Source organism: Pseudophryne corroboree, chromosome 9 (assembly GCF_028390025.1).
Source record: "Pseudophryne corroboree isolate aPseCor3 chromosome 9, aPseCor3.hap2, whole genome shotgun sequence".
Taxonomy (NCBI): domain Eukaryota; kingdom Metazoa; phylum Chordata; class Amphibia; order Anura; family Myobatrachidae; genus Pseudophryne; species Pseudophryne corroboree.
Genome location: NC_086452.1, coordinates 162116636 through 162130299, shown reverse-complemented (window position 1 = coordinate 162130299; position 13664 = coordinate 162116636). Strand labels below are relative to the sequence as shown.

The following is a 13664-nucleotide window of genomic DNA, read 5'->3' as shown; positions in this document are numbered from 1 at the left end:
ATAAACAATTAATAAGAAACATTTTAATATAAAACATATGCGAGTATAAAAACTCATTAGACCACACTGAGATGCAGATAGATTATATATACGTTCATACAAAGCAATATAAATAATGAGTAAATAAAAAATAAGAAACAATAAAAAACAATAAAAATAAAAATAAAAATACAAATGAAAATAAAAATAAAAATAAAAATAAAAATGAACATTAATGAATACTAAATAGTATGTTCAGTACCAGATGTCGGGACAGTTTCAGAGCATTGACCACTGCCCGCAATTCCAGAATGTTTATCGGAATTAGAGACTCCTCCCTTGTCCACCAACCCTGAAGAGAGTGTTGCTCCAACACCGCGCCCCAACCCCTCAGACTGGCATCCATCGTCAGAAGGACCCAGTGGGAGATCCAGAAGGGATGACCCCTGCTCAATCGTTGGTCCTGCAGCCACCAGGTCAGTGACAGACGGATCTCCGGAGACAAGGAGATCATTTGAGACCTGATCCTGTGAGGCAGGCCGTCCCACTTGGCAAGAATCAGTTTATATAGAGGGTGGGAATGAAATTGAGCATACTCCACCATGTCGAAAGCCGACACCATGAGGCCTAGTACTTGCATCGCCGAGTGTATCGACACATGCGGACGGGAGAGGAAGCAACGTATCTTGTCCTGAAGCTTCAGGACTTTCTCCTTTGACACAAACAACCTCTGGTTGTGTGTGTCTAACATCGCTCCCAGATGCACCATGCTCTGAGCAGGGACCAGGAATGATTTCTTCCAGTTGAAGAGCCACCCGTGGGCTTGCAGAAACTGGACCGTCAGATCCAAATGACGGAGGAGAACTTCTGGGGAATTGGCCAGGATCAGCAGGTCGTCCAGATACGGCAGGATCCTGATGCCCCAACGGCGGAGTGAAGCCATCATAACTGCCATGACCTTGGTGAAAATTTGTGGAGGCGTGGTCAGAGCAAACTGTAAGGCCCGGAATTGGTAATGGAGAATGCCAATAGCAAACCGCAGGTATTGCTGATGTGACATGGCAATAGGGATATGCATGTAAGCATCCTATATATCCAGGGATACCATATAGTCCCCTGGTTCCAAAGCCAGGACAATAGAGTGAAGGGTCTCTATACGAAACTTGGAGATCCTCACAAACTTGTTAAAATATTTGAGGTTGAGAATGGGCCGGGAGGAACCATTCAGTTTGGGGACTAGGAACAGAGTTGAATAGTACCCCCTGCCCCTCTGAGCGAGTGGCACCGGCACTACCACTCCGGTGTTCAGGAGGGATTGTACCACTCCACTAAACGGAGAGTTGTTGCCTTCACCTGATCCGAAGGGATGTCCGTCAGGCAACAGCGAGGAGGGGGACGTGTCTTGAAGGATATAGCGTTTCCATGAGTGACGACTTCCCGTACCCAAGCGTCTGAAGTGGTCTTCAACCATACCTGGGTGAACTGTAGAAGTTGGCCTCCCACCCTGGGATCCCCCAGGGGGAGGCCCGCCCTGTCATGCTGCAGGCTTGTCAGATTTGGAAGCCGGCTGATGGGCAGCACAGGCACGTTTAGGCTTAGGCTTGAAGGTTTTGGAAGTACAAGACTGTTTTGGATACGCCTGACCCTTTGCTTAACCCGAAGGGTGAAAGGAACAAAAGCAAGTACTCTTAGCCTTTGGGGCCGAAGGATTAGTACTAGGTAGACATGCAGTCTTAGCAGATGCCAAGTCAGCGACAATCTTGTTGAGATCCTCACCAAAGAGGATGTTTCCTTTAAACGGGAGCACCTCCAGGGTTTTCTTAGAGGATTTCTTATGTTTAGTCTTAGGGGAGCGAGGGTCAGGAACACGTTTACCCAAAGAGTTATTCAAGTGCTGTAACTGAGTGGACAGAGCCTCTGTCCATGGCGGATTAACCACAGGGACCATATAAGGCTAACAAGGTACAGGAGGTCCCATAGTCAGTAAATTAGAAAAGGCAGCCCAAGGTGGGCCCTGATGTGCCCCCATTGTTACAAACTAACTGGGGGGTACAGAAACCCCAAAACCTGACCCCTCCGCAGCCATGTTATCCTCAAATGCATCTGGGACATCATAACCGCGCACGGCGGAATCAGCCCCAGACCCATCGTCCCCTGTAGCTGAGATGATATGAAAGCGTAAATCACGGGCGACACAGTACAATATCAGCAAATATAATACCTAACACAAACCCCCCGTGCAGTGTGACAGCACAAACAGAGGATTTCTGAGGTAAAATGTGACTGAAAAACACAGAGAAAAATACAAAATACGTATATCCTGTGAAATACCTACCGTATATACTCGATTATAAGCCGACTTTTGCAGTACGTTTTTTTGTGCTGAAAAAGCCACCTCGGCTTATAATCGAGTTAGTGTTAGGAGGGACACGGAGAGCGCAGCGTGCGGCTCTCCTGTGTCCCTCCTGCATCTCCGGCGGTGTGTGTGTTAAAGGAAGTGCACGAACCGGCACTTCCTTTAACACACGCCGCTGCCGCCGGAGACGCAGGAGGGACACAGGAGAGCCGCGCACTGCGCTCTCCGTGTCCCTCCTTCAGAAGATAGCGCGGGAGCGACAGAGGGTATCTGGCACTGTGGGGCACATCTGGCACTGTGGGGCACATCTGGCACTGTGGGGCATATCTGGCACATCTAGCACTGTGGGGCATATCTGGCACTGTGGGGCATATCTGGCACATCTGGCATTGTGGGGCATATCTGGCACTGTGGGGCATATCTGGCACATCTAGCACTGTGGGGCATATCTGGCACTGTGGGGCATATCTGGAACTGTGGGGCATATCTGGCACATCTGGCACTGTGGGGCATATCTGGCACTGTGGGGCATATCTGGCACATCTGGCACTGTGGGACATATCTGGCACTGTGGGGGCATATCTGGCAGTATGAGGGCATATCTGGCACTGAGGGCTGTGTACGGCTAGAGCTGCATTTCCCACCCTAGGCTTATACTCGAGTCAATAAGTTTTCCCAGGTTCTTGGGGTAAAATTAGGTGCCTCGGCTTATATTCGGGTCGACTTATACTCGAGTATATACGGTATATTATCTAATAACCCTGACGCAGAGAGCCGATTCGGGTTACAGAATATAGGGACAGCAGTAGGAGTGAGATACACGGAGTAGAGATCACCCAGCAGCTATATGCACACACACACAGTCACATGTACAATGCAGGAATTATGACAAATAATAAAACTGCACTGGACTAGCAATACTATTACTGAGTAAAGCTATGTATATAAATAGATATCAGGGACGTGCAGTCAGGGGAGGCAGTGCAGTGCCTCCCCTGTCATTAATGATTAAGATAATACAAAGAAGATGCATATGACACATATTCTGTGTCATATGTATCTTCTTAATATTATTCTTAGGATTGCTCCCCTCTGTATGTGTTTGGGAGGCACCGATCGTTGTCACTGGGGAAAGTATGGGAGCGGGGGGTGGGCACTGGCGGGGACTAGCCTTGGGCTGTAAAAGCCCATTGAAAATATATGGGAAAGCGGCACCATTAGTGGTGCCGCTTTCATACAGGGACGTGCTTTCAACCTATGAAAGCACGTCCCTGTCAGTGAGGCCACAGTGATTGGCCAGCGGATCCGTCACTGGATCCGCTGTCAATCACTGTGTGGGCGACGCTGGCGGAGGAGGTGCGGGCGGCTGGATGCGGCGATGGTGCGGGCGGCGGGATGCGGCGGTGGTGCGGGCGGCGGCGGTGCGGGTTGCGGCGGCAGAAATGTACCTTTATCCAGCAGAGTTTGGCAGCGGAGCGGTTCCAGTTTCAAAAATGGCGCCTCAGCGTCATTTTTGAAATTCAAGATGGCCGCCGCGAGCCAATCACGGCTCGCCGCGTCATCGCCCCGCCCCCTCCGGCTGACTTATAAAAGTCAGCGCGAGGCGGAGGAGAGTCAGTCCGACGGCGGAGGAGGAGCTGTGAAGAGCTCCTGAAGAAAGAAGGCGCCGCAAGTCCTGGCTGGGCGGCGGCTATGCAAAATAGCTTAGCAGCCGCCGCCCACCAGGTGAAGATGCTGGAAGCCCTGAGGAGGTGGCGCCCCCCCCCAGGTGAAGACGCCGGAAGCCCTGGGAAGGCGGCGGCCACGCAAAAAAGCTTAAAGGCCGCCGCCCCCAGGTGAAGGTCCGGTTTAATAAAGCTTATTTTCAAGACGTGTGGTGTTTTTATTTTAATATTTTCTTTACAGGTGGACTACAGGTGCCAGCGGGCCCTTTATGTCCGGGCATGCTGGCACTTGTGGTTCTCCAAGTGCCAGCATGCTGGGGCAGGCTTGCTGGGACCTGTAGGCTACCTGTAAAGAACAATATTACTATTCTTTGCAGGTGGACTACAGGTGCCAGCAGGCCCTTTATGTCCGGGCATGCTGGCACTTGTGGTTCTCCAAGTGCCAGCATGCTGGGGCAGGCTTGCTGGGACCTGTAGGCCACCTGTAAAGAACAATATTAACACAATGAACCCCGCACCCACCGCCACCAGGGGTGCGGGGCATAGCACTGGGCTATCAGCCCAGTGCTGGTTATTGCTCGGGAGGGGGGACCCCATTTTTATTTTTTTGGGGTCCCCACTTTCCGAGGAATTCCAACCCTGGGCTGACTGGCTGGGGGGGGCAGATTAATGTTATGGCAGGGGGACCCCACACTGAGTGTCTCCCCTGCTATGGCATTACTCCCCCTGGCTGGTTCTGCCTAGTGCTGGTTTTACTGATGTGTCGGGGGACCAGACTTTTTTTTTTTTTTTTCGGGGGGGGGGGGGGGGGGGGTTTGGAGGGCTTGTTAGCTGCCAGTGCCTCCCCAACCAGTGAACTCACCGCACTTCACTGATAGATATATTAATGCACAGTAAAAACTGGATGAATATCACAGGGTACTTGTACTAAATAACCCTGAAGTATGCACTTGTTCTTAACTAACACTGTCTAAACGACATGTAGAATACTTAAGTGTCCTGTAAATGCACAGCGCTGATGACGCAGGCGGCTTTACAGAGGAGGCATCACCCAGCAGTCCCAGAATCAGCGCAGCTGTGTGTGTAATAGCGCCCAAACGCTGACAGGGAATGAGTGAGACAGAGAGATGCAGCTCCAGGGTGGGTACATTTACTCTAAATGGTGCCCTGGGGCTGGGGGAGGGGTTACAGGCCAGAGCCTTATCCCCTTGCTGGACTTCACCACAGGGTGCTGCAGGCCTTAATAAAATGGATTATAGCCTAATCCGACCTGTGCCCTTGCCCTGGTGGTCTAGTAGGGTCCCTGTACTGCCACAGTGTCCACGCCAGCACACACGGCCCGCCTCCTAATGGCTGCGGCGGATCGTGATTTCCAGCGGGTCCCGCCTGGGCGTCCCTCTTACCTCCTCCCTGAGTGCGGCCACGCGATACCGGAGAACTTCGGGTAGTGTGTGCGCCCTGGGTGAAGAACCGGACCCTCCGCTGTAAGTACCCGGCAACCAGGGACGCGGAAGTATACAGCGCCGCTGGGGGAGGTGATGGAGCTGCAACAGGAGATATCAGAATGATATCTAGCACTAGAGTGCCTCTGCTGGAGCAGCCCTGCCTGTTTGCTGCCTGCACTGCAGGCACCAACTTACAAACTGAGCTCCTGTGCACGGAGGCGGGGTTATAGAGGAGGCAGCCTGAGCATCTTGGGAACAGTCAAAGCTTTTAGCCTGTTGGTGCCTCGGATCAAGATCCTACTCTACACCCCGATGTTATTCCCTGTGGAATACCAGGGTACCCCGCTGCAGAAAGAAATGTAAATCAAATCAACATTTGGTGTGATCACCCCTTGCCTTCAAAACAGCACCAATACTTCTAGGTACACTGGCACACAGTTTTTGAAGGAACTTGGTAGGGAGGTTGTTGCAAACATCTTGGAGAACAAACCACAGATCTTCTGTGGATGTAGGTTTGCTCAAATCCATCTGTCTATAACTGTAATCCCAGGCAGACTCTATAATGTTGAGATCAGGGCTTTGTGAGGGCCATATCATCACTTCCAGGACTCCTTTTTCTTCTTTCCGCTGAAGATAGTTCTAAATGACATTGGCTGTATGCTTGGGGTTGTTGTCCATATAAAGTTATTTAATCTGGCCTTAACCACTAAGGGGTGATTTGGTATAGTAAGGAAGGAAATTATGTTTTGATTATTTATACATTTTTGGAGCTGCAGTGTGAGGAGTAGTAGTCTGCAAAGGTAGACTGGATCATCTCTAACGATTCCTTATAAAGTTGGTGCAAACCTTAAATAGTTTACTGCTGCCACAAGATCATGAACGTTGCATAAGCCACTGTAATAGGTGTTACTATTAGATAGACAGACAGACAGATATTACGAAATTAAGATCTGGGACATTCACATAACCATTACAAATCACCGGTCAAATTAAGACGAACAATAACAGATGGAAAGAAACTGTACTTAAAACGAGATGTTCTCGTTCTAATACACCTGAAGCGTCTACTGTGAGGAAGAAGACGCTTCAGGTGTTTTAGAATGAGAACATCTCGTTTTAATTAATAAATATAATTTATTATAGATGAAGAAGAATATATTATTGGAGCTACTTATAAAATTTTTAGACAATCTAATTTGTCGATTAAGATGTCCTGAAACAGCTAGGGCAGTTAACATGTAACACAATTAACATAAGTATGTATGCAGGGGTTCACTACGATCTGCCGGCGGCCGGCCTCCCGGCGACCAGCATACCAGCGCCGGGAGGCCGGCCGCCGGCTTACCGACAGTGTGGCGAGTGCAAATGAGCCCCTTGCGGGCTCGCTGCGCTCGCCACGCTACGGGCACGGTGGCGCGCTACACTATTTTATTCTCCCTCCAGGGGGGTCGTGGACTCCCACGACTGAGAATAAGTGTCGGTATGCCGGCTGTCGGGCTCCCGGCGACCAGCATACCGACCGCCGGCATACTGAAAACCACCCGTATGCAGCACTGCACCACATGCACCTTTATAAACTAAACCTGGATATTTTTTCATTTGTACATTTTGAAATACTTCAATAACATGATTTGCTCATTTTAATTATTACCTGTAGGTTTAAAATTGACTTCTTCATCCATTCTAATCAAACCAACAGATGATAAATCATTTAGATTTTTCAAGCAAAGCTCTGTTACAAATATAAAAATAATAATATATTAGTAATCTGCAAAACAAACTAGCACAATTTTATTTTACATGGGTTTCATAAACCTATACGAAAATTAGGTTTATGAACTTTCGGGGCTAAATTCAATCTATTTGTGTCCAAGGAAGTATTTATAGGCTACTTACTTCTAAATGACAAGTGAGAAACTCTAGTTTGAAATCACTGTAAAATGTAATGTGAAAAAATACCTTAAATCATCAGTTTAAACATATAGGGGTATATGCAATTGCGGTCGAATTCCCGAAATTGTCGAAAAACTGGACTTTTTCGCCAAAAAAAAAAAAAATCGACAATGCAATACAGTACTTTCCGTCAAAAAAACGTACTTTTCAAATTTGACTTTTTGAAATTCGACTTTTGTCAAATTCGACTTTTCTGCAATGGTACAAATGCGGCAATTCGACAATAGTATATTCAATTGAAGTTTGGAAATTCGACAACAGTGCTTTTAGACAGTAAATTCGTCATTTTCAATCCGCCACACTTTGGTGGGTGAAACTAATAAAAAAAAATTAAAACATGTTTTTTTTGGTGTTTTGTTATTGGTAATAGCATATATATTTATATTAGAAGGGATTAGGTACTTGGTTTGTCTTTTTGGGAGGCACAAGTATTATTTATATATTTTTTAAAATAAATATATTTTTTTTAGATGGAATGGTAAAATCCCAAAAAAAAATGGCGTGGGGTCCCCCCTCCAAAGCATAACCAGCCTCGGGCTCTTCGAGCCGGTCCTGGTTCTAAAAATCCGGGGGGGAAAATGGACAGGGGATCCCCCGTATTTTTAAAACCAGCACCGGGCTCTGCGCCTGGTGCTGGTGCAAAAAATACGGGGGACCCCTTCTCTTTTTGTCCCCCGTATTTTTTTACACCAGCATCGGGCTCCACTAGCTGGACAGATAATGCCACAGCCGGGGGTCACTTTTATACAGTGCCCTGCGGCCGTGGCATTAAATATCCAACTAGTCACCCCTGGCCGGGGTACCCTGGGGGAGTGGGGACCCCTTCAATCAAGGGGTCGCCCCCTCCAGCCACCCTAGGGCCAGGGGTGAAGCCCGAGGCTGTCCCCCCCATCCAAGGGCTGCGGATGGGAGGCTGATAGCCTTGAGAAAATGTAAAGAATATTGTTTTTTCCTGTAGTACTACAAGTCCCAGCAAGCTTTCCCCGCAAGCTGGTACTTGGAGAACCACAAGTACCAGCATGCGGGAGAAAAACGGGCCCGCTGGTACCTGTAGTAGTACTACTGGAAAAAAAACACCCAAATAAAAACAGGAGACACACACCTTGAGAGTAAAAATAAGATTTTACTCACCGGTAAATCTATTTCTCGAAGTCCGTAGTGGATGCTGGGGACTCCGTAAGGACCATGGGGAATAGACGGCTCCGCAGGAGACTGGGCACATCTAAAGAAAGCTTTAGGACTATCTGGTGTGCACTGGCTCCTCCCCCTATGACCCTCCTCCAAGCCTCAGTTAGGACACTGTGCCCGGAAGAGCTGACACAATAAGGAAGGATTTTGAATCACGGGTAAGACTCATACCAGCCACACCAATCACACCATATAACTCGTGATAGGAACCCCGGTTAACAGTATGATAACAATGGAACCTCTGAATAGATGGTTCGCAATAACAACCCGATTTGTGTAACAATAACTATTTACAAGTATTGCAGACAATCCGCACTAGGGATGGGCGCCCAGCATCCACTACGGACTACGAGAAATAGATTTACCGGTGAGTAAAATCTTATTTTCTCTGACGTCCTAGTGGATGCTGGGGACTCCGTAAGGACCATGGGGATTATACGAAAGCTCCCAAACGGGCGGGAGAGTGCGGATGACTCTGCAGCACCGAATGAGAGAACTCAAGGTCCTTCTCAGCCAGGGTATCAAATTTGTAGAATTTTGCAACGTGTTTGCCCCTGACCAAGTAGCAGCTCGGCCAAGTTGTAAAGCCGAGACCCCTCGGGCAGCCGCCCAAGATGAGCCCCCTTCCATGTGGAATGGGCTTTTACAGATTCAGGCTGCGGTAGTCCCACCGCAGAATGCGCAAGCTGAATAGTGCTACAAATCCAGCGCGCTATAGTCTGCTTAGAAGCAGGAGCACCCAGCATGTTGGGTGCATCTAGGATAACAGCGAGTCTTCCTGACTCCAGCCGTTCTGGAAATATAATTTTTCAGGGCCCTGACTACGTCCAGTAACTTGGAATCCTCCAAGACCCTAGTAGCCGCAGGCACCACAATAGGTTGGTACAAGTGAAAACCTGATACCACCTTCGGGAGAAAGTGAGGACGAGTCCTCAACTCTGCCCTATCCATATGGAAAGTCAGGTAAGGGCTTTTTTATGACAAAGCCGCCAATTCTGACACATGCCTGGCCGAAGCCAGAGCCAACACATGACCACTTTTCATGTGAGATATTTCAAATTCACGGTTTTAAGTGGCTCAAACCAATGTGATTCCAGGAACTTCAAAACCACATTGAGATCCCAAGGTGCCACTGGGGCACAAAAAAGGGGCTGAATATGCAGCACTCCCTTACAACGTCTGCACTTCAGGCTGACATCCTTCCTGGCTTTGATCAGGATAAGAATGACTTCCTCCGGAATGCCTTTTTCACTCAGGATCCGGTGTTCAACCGCTATGCCGTCAATGCAGCCGCGGTAAGTCTTTGAACAGACAGGGCCCCTGCTGCAGCAGATCCTGTCTGAGTGGCAGAGGCCATGGGTCCTCTGAGATCAACTCCTGAAGTTCCAGTTACCAAGTCCTTCTTGGCCAATCCGGAACAATGAGTATAGTTCTTACTCCTCTTTTCCTTATTATCCTCCGTACCTTGGGTATGAGAGGGAGAGGAGGGAACACATAAACCGACTGGTACGCCCGCAGTGTCACTAGAGCGTCCACAGCGATCGCCTGAGGTTCCCTTGACCTGGCGCAATATCTTTTTTATTGAGGCGGGACGCCATCATGTCCACCTGTGGTCTTTCCCAACGGTTTACCAGCATTTGGAAGACTTCTGGATGAAGTCCCTATTCTCCCGGGTGGAGTCTGCTGCGGAAGTCTGCTTCCCAGTTGTCCACTCCCGGAATGAACACTGCTGCCAGTGCTACCACATGATTTTCCGCCCAACGGGGAATCCTTGTGGCTTCTGCCATTGCCCTCCTGCTTCTTGTGCCGCCCTGCCTGTTTACATGGGCGAGCGCCGTGATGTTGTCTGTTTGGATCAGTACGGCTGGTTTTGAAGCAGAGGCCTTGTTTGGCTTACGGCCTTGTAAAGGGCTCTTAGCTCCAGAAAATTTATGTGAAGTGAAATCTCCTGTTTGGACCACAGTCCTTGGAATTTTACTCCCTGTGTGACTGCACCCCAGCCCCGAAGGCTGGCATCCGTGTTTACCAGGACCCAGTCCTGTATTCCGAATCTGCGGCCCTCTAGTAGATGAGCCCTCTGCAGCCACCACCGCAGCGACACCCTGGTTCTTGCCGACCGGGTTATCCGCTGCTGTATCTGGAGATGGGACCCGGACCATTTGTCCAACAGGTCCCACTGGAAAATCCTTGCGTGGAACTTTCCGAATGGAATTTATTCGTACGAAGCTACCATTTTTCCCAGGACTCGTGTGCATTGATGTACCGACACCTGTCCCAGTCTTAGGAGGTTTCTGACTAGAGATGACAACTCCTCGGCTTTTTCCATTGGAAGAAACACTTTTTTCTGGTCTGTTTCCAGAATCATTCCCAGGAACAGAAGACGTGTCGTCGGGACCAGCTGTGACTTTGGAATTGAGAATCCAGTCATGCTGTTGCAGCACTTCCCGAGAAAGTGCTACCCCCTTACCAACTGTTCCTTGGACCTCGCCTTTATCCGGAGATCGTCCAAGTACGGGATAATTAAAACTCCCTTCTTGCGAAGGAGTATCATCATTTCGGTCATTACCCATGGTAAAGACCCTCGGTGCCGTGGATAATCCAAACGGCAGCGTCTGGAACTGATAGTGACAGTCCGGTACCACAATCTTGAGGTACTCCTGGTGAGGAGGGTAAATGGGGAGATGCAGGTAAGTATCCTTGATGTCCAGAGAGACCCTGTAATCCCCCTCGTCCAGGATCGCAATAATCGCCCTGAGCGATTCCATCTTGAACTTGAATCTTTTGTTATATGTGTTCAAGGATTTTAAATTTAAGATGGGTCTCACCGAACCGTCCGGTTTCGGTACCACAAACATTGTGGAAAGGTAACCCTTTTCCTGTTGAAGGAGGGGTACCTTGATAATCACTTGCTGTGAATACAGTTTTTTGGATAGCCACCAACACTGCCTCCCTGGCAGAGGGAGTTGCCGGTAAGGCAGATTTTAGGAAACGGCGGGGGGGAGACGTCTCGAATTCCAGCCTGTACCTCTGAGATACTGTTTGAAGAACCCAGGGATCCACCTGTGAGAGAGCCCACTGTGCGCTGAAAATTTCTGAGACGGACCCCCACCGTACCCGGGTCCGCGTCATGCTGTGGACTTACCGGACGCAGGGGAGGACTTCTGCTCCCGGGAACTAGCTGTGTGCTGCAGCTTTTTCCCCCTACCTTTTCCTCTTGGCAGAAAAGATGAGCCTCTAGCCCTCTACTTTTCTGGGGACGAAGGGACTGTACCTGATAATACAGTGCTTACTTTTGCTGTGGGGTAGCTTGTGGCAAAAGTTTTGATTTCCCAGCCGTAGCTGTGGAAATGAGGTCTGAAAGACCATCCCCAAACAGTTCCACCCCCTTCTAGGGCAAACTTCCATGTGCCGTTTTGAATCGGCATCGCCCGACCATTGCCGAGTCCATAACCCCCGTCTGGCGGCAATGGTTTTACATAGCGCTTATTAGTGATGCCAGTCGGCAAATATCCCTCTGTGCATCACGCATGTATAAGACAGCGTCTTTTATATGCTCTATTTTCAGCAAAATATTGTCCCTATCTATAGTATAAATATTATCCGACAGGGAATCTGACCACGCAGTTGCCGCACTGCACATCCATGTCGAGGCAATAGCAGGTCTCAATATAATGCCCGTGTGTGTGTGTATAGCTTTAAGGGTAGTTTTCTGCTTTCTATCACAGGTCCTTCAGGGCGGCCGTATCCGTGACGGTAGTGCCACCTTTTTTAATAAGCGTGTAACCGCTTTATCTACCCTAGGGGTTATTTCCCAACGTGACCTATCCTTTGGCGGAAAAGGGTACGCTGCTTAGAAATTATCAATTTCTTATCGGGGGAAGTCCACGCTTCCTCACACACCTCATATCAATTCCTCAGATGCAGGAAAACTACTGGTAGTTTTCTGTCACCAAACATAATACCCTTTTTTGTGGTATCTGGGGTATTATCAGAAATGTGTAATACATTTTTAATTGCCTCAATCATGTAACGGGTGGCCCTATTGGAAGGTACACTAGTCTCATCGTCGTCGACACTGGAGTCGGTATCCGTGTCAACATCTGTGTCTGCCATCTGAGGTAGCGGGCGTTTTAGAGCCCCTGATGACATGTGAGACGCTTGGACAGGCACAAGCTGAGCAGCCGGCTGTCCTATGTCGTCAAACCTTTTATGTAAGGAGTTGACACTGTCACGTAATTCCTTCCATAAGTCCATCCACACCGGTGTCGACCCCGCAGGGGGTGACATCCCATTCACAGGCATTTGGTCCGCCTCCACATCATTATCCTCATCATACATGTCGACACAGCAGTACCGACACACAGCACACACACAGGGAATGCTCTGACAGAGGACAGGACCCCACAAAGCCCTTTGGGGAGACAGAGGGAGAGTATGCCAGCACACACCAGAGCGCTATATATCACAGGGATATCACCTATAGAGAGTGTTTTCCCTTATAGCTGCATAATATATATATATTGCGCCTGATTTGTGCCCCCCCTCTCTTTTTAACCCTTTTCTGTAGTGCAGGACTGCAGGGGAGAGTCAGGGAGCGATCCCTCCAGCAGAGCTGTGAGGGAAAATGGCGCCAGTGTGCTGAGGGAGATGGCTCCGCCCCTTTTTCGGCGGGCTTTCTCCCGCTATTGTAAAAGTTCTGGCAGGGGTTAATAAACACCTATATAGCCCCTGGGGCTATATATGGTGTCAGTTCGCCAGCCAAGGTGTTAATATTGCTGCTCAGGGCGCCCCCCCCCCCAGCGCCCTGCACCCATCAGTGACCGCAGTGTGTGGTGTGCATGAGGAGCAATGGCGCACAGCTGCAGTGCTGTGCGCTACCTTGGAGAAGACCGAAGTCTTCAGCCGCCGATTTTCCGGACCACCTTCTTGCTTCTGGCTCTGTAAGGGGGACGGCGGCGCGGCTCCGGGAACGGACGACGAGGTCGGGTCCTGTGTTCGATCCCTCTGGAGCTAATGGTGTCCAGTAGCCTAAGAAGCCCAAGCTACCACCACTTAGGTAGGTTCGCTTCTTCTCCCCTT

General features: G+C 49.2%; 1 protein-coding gene across 9 annotated transcripts in view; it reads right to left on the bottom strand.

Annotated features, from left to right (window-relative positions):
* Nucleotides 1-13664, bottom strand: part of HFM1 (helicase for meiosis 1) — a 984377-nt gene that overhangs the window by 304945 nt on the left and 665768 nt on the right. For all 9 annotated transcript variants that reach the window (XM_063939911.1, XM_063939912.1, XM_063939910.1 and 6 more), the window contains one exon: nucleotides 7096-7176. In XM_063939911.1, the coding sequence (XP_063795981.1) occupies nucleotides 7096-7176 (81 nt within the window). The remainder of the gene's footprint in view (nucleotides 1-7095; nucleotides 7177-13664) is intronic.